Source organism: Schistocerca americana, chromosome 1, assembly GCF_021461395.2.
Source record: "Schistocerca americana isolate TAMUIC-IGC-003095 chromosome 1, iqSchAmer2.1, whole genome shotgun sequence".
Lineage (NCBI taxonomy): Eukaryota > Metazoa > Arthropoda > Insecta > Orthoptera > Acrididae > Schistocerca > Schistocerca americana.
In genome coordinates this window covers 860,860,995-860,876,672 of record NC_060119.1, presented here as the reverse complement: position 1 = coordinate 860,876,672, position 15,678 = coordinate 860,860,995, and the positions used below count along the sequence as shown (strand labels likewise).

Sequence of the window (15,678 nt, the reverse complement as noted above, 5' to 3'; positions counted from 1 at the left end):
ATTGTACAATGACACTCTGAGCAATCATCTGCTGCGTGCCTGTATCTTTTACATGTAGCACCTACTGAAGGTAGAAATTTATCACAATGTGCAGTGCAACCCTTTAAATTACAAATTTTACAACATAGATAAAAAATCTACACACGAAGCAGTGGCAGGAGAACACACATATATAAAATGGTTTTATGTTTACAAGCTTTCAGAGCCACTGGCTTCTTCTTCCAGCAGATAAGCTCGAAGGGAAGGAATAGGAGTGAAGGAAAAGACTGGAGAGCTTTAGAAAAAGGGGTAGATTTTGGAAAAGCCAGAACCCCAGGTCAGGGGTGACTCTCAGGACAGGACGAGCAGGAGCTTCGCCTGAACTGGAGTTCTAAGTGACTTTTCTGAACTCTATTCCTTTTGCTGAACATCTCCAGTACTTTCCCTTCACCCCTCTTCCTTCCCTTCAACCCTTTTGCCAGAAGAGGGAGCCATTGGCTCTCAAAGCTTACATTTTTTATCCATCCAATTACATTATACTGTCAAAAACTGATTATTTCCATTGTTAAATTTTACAATATGTCAGAACAAAGTGCCCTTCCAATGATTGCACTTAAATTAAGATAAATCACTGACTCACCTGGCCTACTAAGAGTAGCTTTACAGTGTTTAAGTCCTATTCTGGATATGATAAAAACTAAAATTTTCCACTTAGAACAACTGCAATGTGTCTTTCTGACTCATCCTAAGGAGCATTACAGATCAGAACCACTTCCAGAATCATTATGCTCCGTATAGTTGGTCAGTATTGCTTGCTCTCCAATTCAAATTGGTGCTGGGCTTGAGCACTTCTGACATACAATTTGTAGAGGTCGCCCACTTCTGGGCTAGAAACCTCTACTGGTTCATCTTTTCATATCAAGCTTTTAAAGTATTTTCAATTTATCAGCTCTCATGAAGTGAGACAAGTTACCATCTTTGGTCTGGTGTTTAGGAATTCTTCCCAACTTAACAAACGTTTTTTAGAATTCCTCTTATGCACAGAGGAGGAGGGGAGGGGGGGGGGGCTGAGGGAGGCGACTTCTACCAATTAATCATGGTATGAGGGCACTCTTCAACTTATTTTTTGGTACTTTCTTCAAAAAGCATTCTGAATCATGTGAGGTATAACAGTTGATGTACAAGGTGAAAATATTATGACATAGGTAACTTATTTCAGCTAAATGACAATGTTTTTATATTTTCCTTTTATATTATTTTATTTATTATTTATAATTTTATTTTGGCATATTAGTATGTTTTACTCCTTCTATCTAAATGTCACCCTGTTTCAAAACATACATTATAAAAATGATTTCCATGCAGATAGGACTGGCAGTGTGTGAGGGTCACTGAAATTTATATTGATCCACTGAATATTGCCGAAAATTTGTCTTCAGTATCATTTGAAATTGTAAAAATGATAATTTGATTCAAAAGACACTGTAAGCATTATCTGATGCCATAAGAATGATGAAAGAACCTTCTGCAGCTGACATTTGGCAGTTTTTCAGTGAGTTACAACAGTTCTAGCAAAGTGATGGGAGTGTCAGCAGGTGGTTTGGTCTTAGAGCTTCAGATGAGACGTGGCACTGTGTACATTTGAGTCTCAAGGAGTATAATGGGAATGCAGAGGGCAGGAATACTGAAGTGGAGAAAATACACGTTTTTTTTTTTTTTTTTTTTTTTTTTTTTTTTTTTTTTTTGGGAGACAACTAATAATAGGCAAACATTATTCAGTTTTTGCTTGTTCTTTCAATCCTCATCATTATCTTAAAAACCAAATGAAGCTTGGACCTGCAACTTGGACTAAACAATGACTACAAGACAATTGTTTATGTTGATGAAAGTCGTGTATTTGAGGAATTTTGAAATTGGGTCTCAAAATGCTAGGCCACATATTAAATGTAGGCACAGCTCACAGTCTGATACTGTTTCATACCTTGAAAACCCAAAAATCTTACTCCTTTCTCTGTACAGAGTACTACAGAATGTACATTTTTGTTGTCGCAGTGGCTACTGAAGTCACATAACTTTCAAAATATATCTATGTATTAGCTAATACAGAACTTCCCATTAAACATAAGGTATGTTTCTTGAACATTTTATTCTCTCTAAACATACACTGAAAAAAATTGATATCTTTTGTAGGTCATTTAGTACAATAAGTCAACCCACTGAAAACAACAAACATTTTGGCTCTCTTTTCAATAAAATATGAAGAAAAATGATTTCAAATATAATTATTGTCTCACATTCCCTGTAAATACTACGATTTTTCTACATTTAATAGTCACAGGTGAAACTTTATCAGAAGATTTAACTAATCTAAGCGTCTCTAAAATGATTTACTACAGAGTAAATGAATGTATAAAATGGAAGTCATTCCACTTACTTTATGTGCGAGATACCTTGAATCCTCAGAAAAAATAATCTGAGTGATTTTTGATGTGGAATGTTGCTGGCAAGACTCTTGGAGAGGTGCCAAAACTGAAGTATCAAGAAACCAGAGTGAGCCATTGTCAAGACCACATGCAAGAAAGAGGCCTGGCATAAACAGAGATAAAATAATTATTGATATTTTCAAAGATGTAATTAAATAATAATCAGTATAAAGCCTCTTCATAATAAGAATAAGTTTGTACTGTTTTAGCTTGGACATCTAAGAAGATTATAATTTGAAACTCATTTTCCTTTTGTGCATAATATCACACATTTGGGCAGATGTCCTTTTTTTATCTGACACTTTTTGTTTCAAGATATGGCTTCAAAGACATTCTTATATATGCCACAAAATATTCATATAATTTTTTTTCAAACATTAGTCACACTGTAACAGTGGAAAAAAGGTTTTTAATGCTTAAAGTCTGACTCACCTGATGGTGCATATTGTAAAGCTGTGATAGCAGAGATGATGCTCATATTATCAGATGTAAATCTTTTACTTTTTAAACATTCTTTGGTTCTGTGATTCCAAAGGAAAAGCTGCCCACAGGAATTCCCAATGCACAAATGTGTTCTGAAAAAGTACTGATATTGTAGTAACTATAAGATAGGCCAGCTGCTGTGTGATATATTTTGTTAGGTTGATTTATTGTGTAATATCAAGCAGGTGATTTTTCTTAGGAGATTATTATTATGAAGTATGTAGTGGAGTAATGAGGTGATATTATGAGGACATGAGGTGGAGTTATTATGTTGATGCACTAGGAGATATTTGATGTATTTAATGAAGTATTGATGTAATGCTGAGACTGTAACTAGGTAGGGACTGGTTAGGGAAACTGTCTTTTCTTACTGTGGAGAAAGTTTATGAAAACACACATAGTCAGCAAGTTTTGTAATGCAAGTTGTTTTCGATTTGAAGAACATATGCAAGTAAATACTCAATTATATTTATGCAGAAAGGTTGATTCTATGCAAAGTATGACATCTTTTGTGATTAGGCAACATGTCAGTAATATGCGCAGTGAAAAGTGATTAAGCATCTTGTTGGTAATTAATGTGAAGAACGTGACACTTGAAAATAGGAAGTAAACTGGAGAATCTTTTTAGTGAATTAACAACTATACCTATGCACCACTACATACTTGTATACTGTTGAAAGGTAATGAGAAGTGAAAACTGTTTATTTCTGGACTTATGAAATTTTTTATACTTGCACTGAACTACATAAGGTAAGTAACATCTGAACACTTGATGGTTGATGTATTCAGTACTCAAAAGGTTTTACAAATTAAACCACTTATTGTATCAGACTATATACTTGAAACATAGAGCTGTTTCTGAAAATCTAATGAGAGGTGGGAGTTATTTTGTTACTTTTCTGAAAATATGTTGAGATTTAAAACATTTTACCCCAGATGGGAGACTTTATACTGAATTTGTTTTGTGCTTGATGTGCACCAAGTGTTACAACCATACAGTGACTTACTGAGACATGTAATGATCAACATTTATCTCTACAGAAGTTCTAGTTTTTAAGTGTCTCAACACAATCATATCCCCCACAATGACTTGTAAATATCTTAGTGTTATTACATATTTTCTTTGATGTTTTGTTATTTATGTAACCAACTATGAGTATGGGGGTGATTCTTGAATGATACTACCAGGTACAAGACTACTTTGACTTTGAATACTATACCCATATCCCATAAATACTGCATAAAATTTGATCATTTTTGTAAAGACCTTGAAGATACTGTCTGGTAACTACTAAAATATGTAAACTAATCTTTGTCTTTGAACTACCTGTACACAGTGCAGAAGGCACCATGCAATTTCATGTAGATGTCTATGACACAGAACTCTGAAACAAACAAATCTTATCTTCTTCAAAGTGCATAAAATATATCAGGAGAATTATTGGAATCTGTGGGCACTTGTTTCCCAAACTTTGATACATAATACCATATGTGTATAGTATATAATTTTGTGTATTACCTAAGTAGACATTTTCCAGTTCTATCTAGTTTTAAGTTAATTTTCAACCAGTAATGGTACGTAAATTGCAGACAACCCCATGATCTAGGGAGGACATTTTCATTTTTGTGCTTAAAGTGTTAGTTACATCACAGGGAGTACATATAAATATGTTATTTCATTGATGTTGTATAGTATCTTAAAAAATGAATTGAACGAAATTGATAGTGAACTTGGCTGTGTGTTTGCTTAAACACACTACATGGTATCCTCAAATGAACTTGAACTTAAATTCTCATAAAGAACATTTAGTTATGTGATAGATTTTACCGTATGGTATCCCCAATTGAAATTGTGCCATGTAAGCACACCAGACTTATATCTGAACTACTATACACATAATCTAGCATCCTGGAACTGAGTAATGCTTACGTAGCACACAGAACTTTATCAAATGCCTTGACGTTTTACTAGTGTCTATGCTGTACACAGTATTTCATGAACCGTATTTACTCGAATCTAAGCCGCACTTTTCTTTCCAGTTTTTGTAGTCCAAAAAACTGCCTGCAGCTTAGAATCGAGTGCAGAGTAAACGGAAGTTCTGAAAAATGTTGGTAGGTGCCGCCTCAACTAACTTCTGCCGTCGAATATATGTAGCGCTACACAGGCATGCTTTGCAGGCGCAAAGATAAATACTGGCACCAAAACCTCTGCATCAGTAAATAAATTAAAAGGTAGAAGAATGTAAACATTTTGCCATCTATTCTTTCGTGTTTGCGGCTATCTCATTTCAATCGTGTCTGCCTAATAAACTACGAAACTAGAGTGAGACAACAGCAAATGCGGAAGAATATACGTATCACGTCATGTTTATATTTGTATTATTCTTATGCTGTATAGTGATATAGTCAGAAATGAAGCACAGCGACTGACTAGATTTTTAAATCTAAGATGACTCTAATTTCTGTGCAGACTGTAATGTACTAAAGAGGCGTCTGCAAAGATTTTCAAACAGAGAAAAATTTTTGCTTAACTCTCGTTCAGAACATCTTTAATATGCAGTCTATTATTTGGTTCTTGTTGATCATTATCAAAGAAAGCAGCTGTGTAAGTAACAACAAATACCAGTCTCTTGCCATTGTTTTGCTTATGAGACAATTCCTCTCTTTTTTTTATTGTAAGTGGCAGTAGCGCGCACAAAAGAAAGTAATGCCGCGAGTGGCGACAGGTCGTAAACACTCATTATCATGATGCAAGAAACAACCCATGACACAGTACAATAATGCATTTTTAGCTTAGAGTGACGTAAACACCTATAACAAAGAGAACAGCACTCATCAGATCAAAGCAAAATAAGCAATCGATTCAAACCAGACGAAGCACGTGAAAAAGGTAGGGTACCCATAGAAATACGGACGGAGCGCCTGACACATAGAAATGGCTGCTTGGTAAAGCTTAAATGTTAAACTTACAACTCGAACCAAACTACTGTAGCTGTACCTTCATCCATTCAACCTACATTGTGTCTCGTGTTACAATGGACCAACTTTGTTTCGATTTGGAGGTGCGGTCTAAAACTTTCCTCTTTCCTTGAATTTCGAGTCTCAAATTTCAGGTGTGGCTTAGATTCGAGTGCGGCTTAGATTCGAGTAAATACGGTATTGACAATATAAAATGGTACTGTAAGCCATGGTAGTGTCAAAAAGGCACAGAGGACTTGCTTCTGAAGTATGGTATCGCATTTTTCAGTAGAGAAATTGGTATCCTAATCTACAATATTGCAAGTGGTATCATATTTTATGTTATGATGAAAGTAACAGAAAAGATTGTTTTCAAAATAGTGTTAACTTTTCAAAAATTGAATGACTTTAGGAAGTTAAGTGCATAAGAGAACAAATCACTCATCTTATTATTTTCTTCATCCAAGTCCAAATTTACTGAGTGTTGGGTGTTAGTTTTAGTCTTGTTACCCCTAATACATTAATATTTGCTTTACAATTTTGACTTATTATAAGTATATTTTCTTTAATATTGCTAATTAGTATCTGAGCAAAATTCAACAGCATACCTACATATGACAAAAATCTAAAATATTTTTTGTGAGAAGTAACCTTTTCCTTCAATTTTTTTTTCTTTTTACCAGCCTTCAACTATTCAGACTTCAGAAGCTTACAATGATATTTTGAAAACACCTGCCTTACTGCAGGTTCTTCTTTTAAAATCTGTAAACATCGTGCACACCTGCAAGACTCTCTTCCACAGTGGAGTGTGAGCGAAACTCTCAGGGAGTGTGTAACGTGCAATAAGCCATTTATACCATGTATATTCTCAAATTTATAATCTTATCCTTTTTTTGATATTATTTCAAATGTTTTAAACTCTGACTGTATAATATGTCATGCTAACACAATTAACCCTTGTGATAAAAATAATCATTTACGTTATCATAATTGTCCTATTGTGCTGTTTATAATGGTACAGCCTTCTACAGGACTCACATGAAATGTCACATACCACCTTTTTTCTACGCATCTGGATAGTTATCAGACAATCCAGTGCTTCCTAATGCCTTGTATGTGCAGGGTGTATGCGTGGACGAGGAAAAAAAATTCCCGGATTTCTCCCGGATTTCCCGGTTAAAAATACACTTCCTCCAGGATGAAAATACATTTTTTCCATGTTAAGTAACAGTATACTTTTCCTCAGAACTGTTAAACTTATCAGTCCTTTCAATGGTAGTGGTTTTATACACTGGCGTAGAATTTCCCAGCACTTTAAAAAACGAAACTCAGGGGAGAAAACACATTTTGGAAAGACGTCTGATATGCAGTAATATATACACTGCATATTTTTGTATTACGAAAGTATAAATTCGAATTCCACCAAACACCACATGTTACTTTCCGAAAGATTGAGTCAAGATTGCGATGCGCTTTTGTAAGTCACTCGTAGCTCATGTCAAGGGATCTCGCCAGTCGATGACAGCAGATATTCAGAGCATAGGTTCAAATGGCTCTGAGCGCTATGGGACTCAACATCTTAGGTCATAAGTCCCCTAGAACTTAGAACTACTTAAACCTAACTAACCTAAGGACATCACACACACCCATGCCCGAGGCAGGATACGAACCTGCGACCGTAGTAGCCTCACGGTTCCAGACTGCAGCGCCAGAACCGCACGGCCATCAGAGCATAGGATATGTGATGTAGTCAGTCAATAGCAACATCACTGTTATGAAGCACGAACACAAATAGGAAAAGGTAATGGTTTAAATTAATATACGTAGTATTGCTACAAGAAAAGCAAAGCTTTCCACATATAATATTAGTCTCTAAGGTTAATAAGCTGCAAGAGAAGCTATGCTGTCACACAAAGTTCATCTTTTTTGGGCGAGTTACACTTTTAGATCACACAAATGTGCCAGTAAAATTTTTAACAATGACATAAATGTCTGATGTTTTGGGCTCAAAAATATTCTAAATGGTCATCCTCAAAGATCTGATTTTTGAATGAGAGTCAAATGCTCTGCGATTTTAGAAATGCATCGGACATTCGAGCACAGAGTTTATCTTGCGAAATAGAAAATTTACTTTGAAAGTAACACTTTTCAAACAACTATTCAGAATATTTTCCCTCAACCTGTTAGAAATAGATTCGTTTCAGCAGCTGCCAGAGAGCGCCAGGTAACAGGGGTCGCCACACTTACGCAGCTACGATGACACAGGAAGTCTGTACATTGGTACGTATAAAACATTAAAAGATCTTGCATTATGTCATAAAAGAAACAAGACATGGGAATTTTGTGAACCATACTAAAATGCCTAATTTGGCTTAAAGCACACATTCATATGTCCAGATTCAGATGTAAATTTTCTTGGAGTACCAGTACTGTACTATCTCATGTTTGGTTCTTTATTATGGCATAATGCCATACATGCTAGAAGATGAAAACATGAACTTTAAATGCTGCGAACAGTTGAAACTAGCCAATACTGCTGAAGTAAACGTTTCGTTTCAAATAAATTGGCTGCAACAAACCGACAAAAATAACTTCACTGTTCTGCAAGGTGATTAACGCTTGACTGTCAAAAAGGTGGAAACAAAATATAATCTGAAACTAATAACATATTTTACCCTTCCGTAATTATGTGAATGTATTTTAATTCACTTGATAGCTCCCGGTCACAGAAATCAGTTTTGTTTTCATTTGATGTGAGAGCAATAAACGAAGAGGAAACAACAAAATCACTTAACGTAAACACAGGTCGCGTGGAGACTACCACCTCCCACTACAACTCAGATTGCTCTGTGCATCAGCCCCGGATCTACAATATTTCCAGACCAGGGCAATATTAGACAGTGGTACTCCCCTCCCTCGAGCATTTGAGGTAGCACGCCAAAAATTTAAAAAATCGACTTTTCAAAGATATCTTCATATTAAGCACTCATCTTTCTGATGAGTCTGTTACATAAAACATATATGTTTGAGGGAACGTAATACATGTTATTTGGTCTTAAGTGTGCCAAAGGGCAGTGCCACGCCTCTTCACACAGCATTCTTCCATCAAACGTCTCTGCATTTCGCTCTGTGGAATTCAAACATGCAATATTTTGTAAAGGGACCATCAAACTATATTCAGGCAAGTGGAAATTAAAATGTCCTGTGGTGCCTCTCCTGCTCCCAGTCAGCAAGTTTGTCATCCTGCCCCTCTTGTAAAAAATCTTGCAATTAATACTAGATGGGATTATTTGTAACCGGCAGAAAAAGAGCTCTTCAGAAAATTTGCAGTCTTTACTGCTTGTTAGCTAATAACTGTTCTGTGTGACATAAAATTAAATATAGGATACATAAAATGAATAAAAACAAGAGACAAGCAAGACAGTACACATTTCTTCAATCCTTAAGTTCTAGCTTTTTTTTCGCTCTAATCTTGCCACAGCTTTATATGGCTTACTTTCCTTTCTGGGAAAGAATCTATTACCTCATCAAAGTTTGTCAACATTTTGCTACATGAAAAAACGAAATGTCGTTGTCTAATACTAGAAACTTTGTTAATAAAAATTGTACCCAAGACTGGTGTGGTTTCTTGATCTTATTATGTGTATTTTGTCACTGTCTGCTAGATAAAACGAAATAGGCCTGGCTAATATTGCAACAATTGTTACACACACCAAATAAACGAGACTGTTTTGGTATAAATGGTTATTTTTATAACACGACAGACTATAATTCACAGAGTACCAATATCAAATGTCATTAGGCCTACTATCAGCAAAAAGGTTTATGTTAGGAAACTGTTTCACATTTCATTCATACTCTCTAGCTTCTGAAGCATGAGATCGAAAAGTAGGAGTATGAAATTTTTATATACACTTTGAATTGTCATATTCTTCCATATGTTGTGTGAGTCCCCTTTTCTTCTCCTTCCTCGTTCTAACAGACAACCTTGTCATCACTAACTCTGTAACTATTCCTGCCATTGTCAAAACTTCACTAACTCTGCCACAATCACCGGTTTAGTTATCCCGCATTTATTTTCTGGTGAGGCGTTATTACGTGTTCATACAACGTGTTTACCGCGTTACTCCCATAATAGAACTTTAGCGGCTGCTAGCTGGGGACTGTATAACTGGTCCTTAGTAGTGTAGCGGTCTAGCCAAAAATTTTCTGTCAAAATTTCATTTCCTTGGATACTTGGAGAAGACAATACATAATCTTTGTTGCCTGTTATTCCTGTTAGTCATTTATTTCCACCCTGATAGTCTGAATCTATGGAATTTGCTAGTAATTATAATAATGCTGATCATTTGCAAACCCACTCAACCACATAAACAGTGATTGCCATTCACCCATTCGGCTCTATTCACTCAGTTCGTATAGCCCCGTCCTCTTTTGTCTGCAGGAAAGTTTATTTCTAGATGCGACGGGGATTCTCCTGGCAGAGACATCACATACACTATGCACGCATTCAAAAATCAACTTACGATTCATTCAGAAATCAACTTAGAAATTGATCAAAAATGTTAAAAAACCAAAAGGGATGTGTTAAAAATCATATGAGTAAATTTGCACTGGATGCTAGGTGCTTTGTGAAACAAGGTCTTTTTCCTCAATAATATGAATTTGCCCACCTCCCCCCCCCCCCCCCTTCCTTGAAACTACCACTTGGGGTAGATACCCCGTTTGCCCTTGCCCCTTACCCCTAGTTCCGGGCCTGTTGCGCATACATGAATCTGGCAGCTTAGGCACACCAGCAAAATTTTTCTGGATAGTATCTGGCTGCTTGCTGCTATTGCTTATACAGCTAACTGTCACACTTCTGTAGCCAGAAGTGGGAGGAGGTACTTCTCATATGCGACTCAACTGCACCTGTGCACAAGCTCTCTCGCAACCACTCAAACGAATCTAAGGTAAACAGTTGTCACGTCAGGCTCAACGGAGGCAATTTGTTGTTATGAAACATTGCATAGTCTTCCTAAAGCCTTTGACACATCTTGCTGTTGGCAGACACTTGTATGACTGTGTTTTGTGGTTGTATTTTGTGCATTTCTTTTGCAATTTAAGTTTTATATTCGCTTTTTTCTCTCGTTTGTGTTTTATTGCTGCAGTATTATTCTGCAGTAGCGTTATACAGTAAAATTCTTTGTTAGAGTATTGGTTCTTACCAGTCAAATTTACTAAATTTAACTGCAAGCTAAAACAGTGAAAACTTCCCGGAATTCTAAGAAATTCCCCTGTTTTTCCCGGTTTTCTCCTGGTAGTCTCGGGTCGTATACACCCTGATGTGGGTCTATATGTATATCATTCTGTACTATTTGATAAAAACCTTGATACCCATTGGGAAGGCATGTGGAATGTTCTAGAAAGATGTGCATTGTCATAATTATTGGTGGATTGTTGTCATTGATAAAATTATGTACATATATCAAATTTGTATGGAGTGTAACCATGTATGGAAGTGAAACATGGATGATAAATAGTTTAGACAAGAAGAGAATGGAAGCTTTCAAAATGTGGTGCTACAGAAGAATGCTGAAGATTAGATGGGTAGATCACATAACTAATGAGTAGGTGTTGAATAAGATTGGGGAGAAGAGAAGTTTGTGGCACAACTTGACTACAAGAAGGGATCGGTTGGTAGGACATGTTCTGAGGCATCAAGGGATCACCAATTTGGTACTGGAGGGCAGCGTGGAGGGTAAAAATCGTAGAGGGAGACCAAGAGATGAATACACTAAGCAGATTCAGAAGGATGTAGGTTGCAGTAGGTACTGGGAGATGAAGAAGCTTGCACAGGATAGAGTAGCATGGAGAGCTACATCAAACCAGTCTCAGGACTGAAGACCACAACAACAACAACAAATGTGAAAAATCAAAATACTATATGACGTATTAAAATGTGCGAAGACAACAACAACAACAATACTAAATTAAGTAAGTAAAAGAGAAATTGAAGTAATAAGTCCTTACCAATAAATAACTAGAGACTGCAGAGATGTTAGCATGAAAAATCTATGCTTCTAATTAACAAAATGGTAATCTAAAGATCCAGTAATAGAAAACATGTCTATCTTGAGAATCAGCTTTAAGGTTATTACCAAGCAACGTATTTTCATTTGTCATTTATTTTTATGTCTTCCCCTGCAATTAAAAGTCCTTGTAATTACATTTCTGATTAACTCTCCAATTGTTTACATCTTGCAGTTTACCAATTTCAGAATCTGAGGCCTTAATTGTAACTTTCTTGTATGTGGTCGGATAAAGCACAAGATTTGTAATGGTGTTGAATGTTAGGAACCAAATCCAAACTGTAATTAATTATGTAACTAAAATAATGTTAGGCATATTACTGTAATTAAAGTTCAGAATGATTTTCTAATGGAAAACTAAAGATATTACTAGAAAAGATTGTTATTCAAATATTGTATTTAATACTTTATTCAGATGTAACATCAGTTTCTTCAGGTTTTGTAAATTTTAACTGTAACATTGAAATTGTACAATTTTAATAATGGACTATTTTGGAAGCTACTGTTTAAATTCTATATAAAGAAATGCAGCGATGCTGTGACAAGTCAGTTTTGAAGTTACTTTTGGAAGTCAAACAGATCAGTGAAGTCTGTCCATGTTTTTTTTACATGACAAGTGTGCAGTTCCGATGTCAATTAATGTGAATAAATTTTGTTAAGCATGAAAATTTTGCATTCATTCAGTGGACCAGGCAGAAGAAACTTCAGTTAAGTAACATTCAACATGAATCATTACATGTTGAGCACATTTCATTTTCTGTAAATAATTTTTGTAAAAGGCTTTTGGAGTTGGAAGCAAATGTGATGTATTTCACTGAGTGAACATTCTAATACCGTATTTACTCGAATCTAAGCTGCATTCGAATCTAAGCCGCACCTTAAAAATGAGACTCGAAATAAAGGAAAAAAATATTTCCCGAATCTAAGCCGCACCTGAAATTTGAGACTCGAAATTCAAGGGGAGAGAAAAGTTTTAGGCCACACCTCCAAATCGAAACAAAGTTGGTCCATTGTAATATGAGACACAATTTAGGTCGAATGAAAGACGATACAGCTACAGTAGTTTGGTTCGAGTCGTAAGCTTAGCAGTTAAGCTTTACCAGGTAGCCATTGCTATGCGTCAGGCGCTCCATCCATATTTATACGGGTACCCTTCCTTTTTCACGTGCTTCGTCTGGTTTGAATCGATTGCTTATTTTGCTTTGATCTGATAAGTGCCGTTTTCTTTGTTATAGGTGTTTACGTCACTCTAAGCTGAAAATGCATTACTGTACTGTGTCATGCATTGTTTGTCACAGTCTGATAGTGCGTGTTTACGGCCTGTCGCCGCTCATGGCATGACTTGCTTTTGTGCGCGCTACCGCCGCTTTTTTTAAAAAAAAAAAAAAAAAAAAAAAAAAAAAAAAAAAAAAAAAAAAAAAAAAAGGAGGAGGAATTGTCTCATTAGCGAAACAATGGCAAGAGGCTGCTATTTGTTGTTACTTACACTGCTGCTTTCTTTGATAATGATCAACAAGAACCAAATAATAGACTGCGTATGATAGAACATGTTCTGAACGAGAGTTAGGCGCAAATTTTTCTCCTTTTGAAAATCTTTGCGACCGCTTCTTCAGTACATCAAATTCTGCACAGAAATTAGTCATCTTACATTTAAAATCTAGTCAGTTGCCGTGCTTCATTTCTGACTATATCACTATTAGGCATAAGAATAATATGAATATAAACATGACACGATACGTATATTCTTCCGCATTTGCTGTTGTTTCACTCTAGTTTCGTAGTTTATTAGGCAGACAGGATTTAAATGAGATAGCAGCAAACATGAAAGAATACATGGCAAAATGTTTATTTTCGTATTATTCTTATGGTGAAGAGAATACTGCATGTGATTCACATTTCATCAGGTTCCTACTAGCAACCATCTCTTCTCACAGGTAGGTAAAAACTCGGAACGTGGAGTTGGCCATATTGACAAACAACCCTAACAGTTTTGCCAGTCAGATTTTTGTAGTACATTGAAATTCTGCTACATTCAAAGATGAACAATACGGAATTTGTATTTACTTCGTTGGATAATGTATGAAATGTCGAAACTCGGGGCAGAGAAAAAAAAAGGTTTTGGCGCCAGTATTTATCTTTGTGCCCACAAAGCATGCTTGTGTAGCACTACATATATTCGATGGCAGAAGTTAGTTGTGGCGGCACCTACCAACATTTTTCAGAACTTCCGCTTGCTTTGCACTCGATTCTAAGCCGCAGGCGGTTTTTTGGATTACAAAAACCAGAAAAAAAGTGCAGCTTAGATTCGAGTAAATATGGTAGATGGCAGCAAGGCATTTAGGAATATTAAAAATGAAAACATACAATCCAGTTTGTCATCTATGTTATATCAAGAAACACATCAACCTATAGGGTATCCAGACCTACAAGAAGATCTTGGTTCCAGACAGAAGTAATTCAACCGACAGATTGAAGGAAATCCTTAAAAAACAAGATGAGTATTTTTACTTTAAAACTATTACTAGACCCAGCCAACAATAATTTTACTCCATGAACATTTATTACAATTAATGGAATTCTAATTGTATGTAAAAAAAGGAGGTCATTAAAACTGTTATGCAACAAGACTATTGTTACTTATTAGAGATAATCTAAAAATTTGCTAACCGTGTGAACCATGTAATTGTTAACAAAACATTTGCAACAGAGACCGTTTCCTGTTTTTAGTACATTAACAAGAATTTATCTATAACAGGGATATGGAGGAAATTTCTAGTGCGTTCTAGGCGCTTCAGTCTGGAACCGCGTGACCGCTCCGGTCGCACGTTCGAATCCTGCCTCGGCATGGATGTGTGTGATGTCCTTAGGTTAGTTAGGTTTAAGTAGTTCTAAGTTCTAGGGGACTAATGACCACAGATGTTAAGTCCCATAGTGAAATTTCTAGTTTTGGAGATGCTGAACAGGGCATTCCGAAAGTAACAGATTATAACTTTACCTTTTCTGGAGCAGCAGTCTCATGGTGTTCATGAAAGCAGTTGTATTATACGTATTGTATGTTAACCGGAGGCCTAGAAACAACGGAGAGGCTCCATCCCTGTCGTAGCCGCAGTGGTCCACAACCCCACGATGACTACCACAGTCCACTTCACCCCTCAGCCGCCACACACTGAACCCAGGGTTATTGTGTGGTTCGGCCCCCAGTGGACCCCCCGCAGAACGTCTCACACCAGACGAGCATAACCCCTATGTTTTCGTCATAGAGTAATGGTGGTGTGGTGTACGTATACGTGGAGAACTTGTTTGCGCAGCAATCACCAACATAGTGTAACTGAGGCGGAATAAGGAGAACAAGCCCACATTCGCTGAGGCAGATGGAAAACCGCCTAACAACCATACACAGACTGGCCGGTTCACCGGACCTCGACACATATCCACCGGGCGGATTCATGCCCGGGGACCAGGCACTCCTTCCCACCCGGAAATCTGTGCGTTAGACCGCATGGCCAACCAGGCAGGCCATGTAAGCAGTTAGCTACTGCTTTTTCATCAACAGAAACTGAATGCATGTACTTCACTGAAGTAGCAAAGAACCCATGACAATCAGTCTGCTGGAATTTTAGCACACAACACAGTAAAAGACAAAGCAAATTCACATAAAGTTTCCTTTTATATGTCAAGAACTTTCCGCGTATTCACTTCACTCT

At 36.5% G+C, this 15,678-nt stretch overlaps 1 protein-coding gene across 1 annotated transcript in view; it reads right to left on the bottom strand.

The window, feature by feature from the left end:
- Positions 1–2,187: 2,187 nt before the first annotated feature.
- LOC124594726 (cilia- and flagella-associated protein 251-like) overlaps positions 2,188–15,678 on the bottom strand; it is a 367,330-nt gene continuing 353,839 nt past the window's right edge. The window contains exons 12-14 of the mRNA XM_047133097.1: positions 2,895–3,037; positions 2,414–2,565; positions 2,188–2,298 (exon numbers count right to left, since the gene is read on the bottom strand). Of these exons, the coding sequence (XP_046989053.1) occupies positions 2,188–2,298; positions 2,414–2,565; positions 2,895–3,037 (406 nt within the window). The remainder of the gene's footprint in view (positions 2,299–2,413; positions 2,566–2,894; positions 3,038–15,678) is intronic.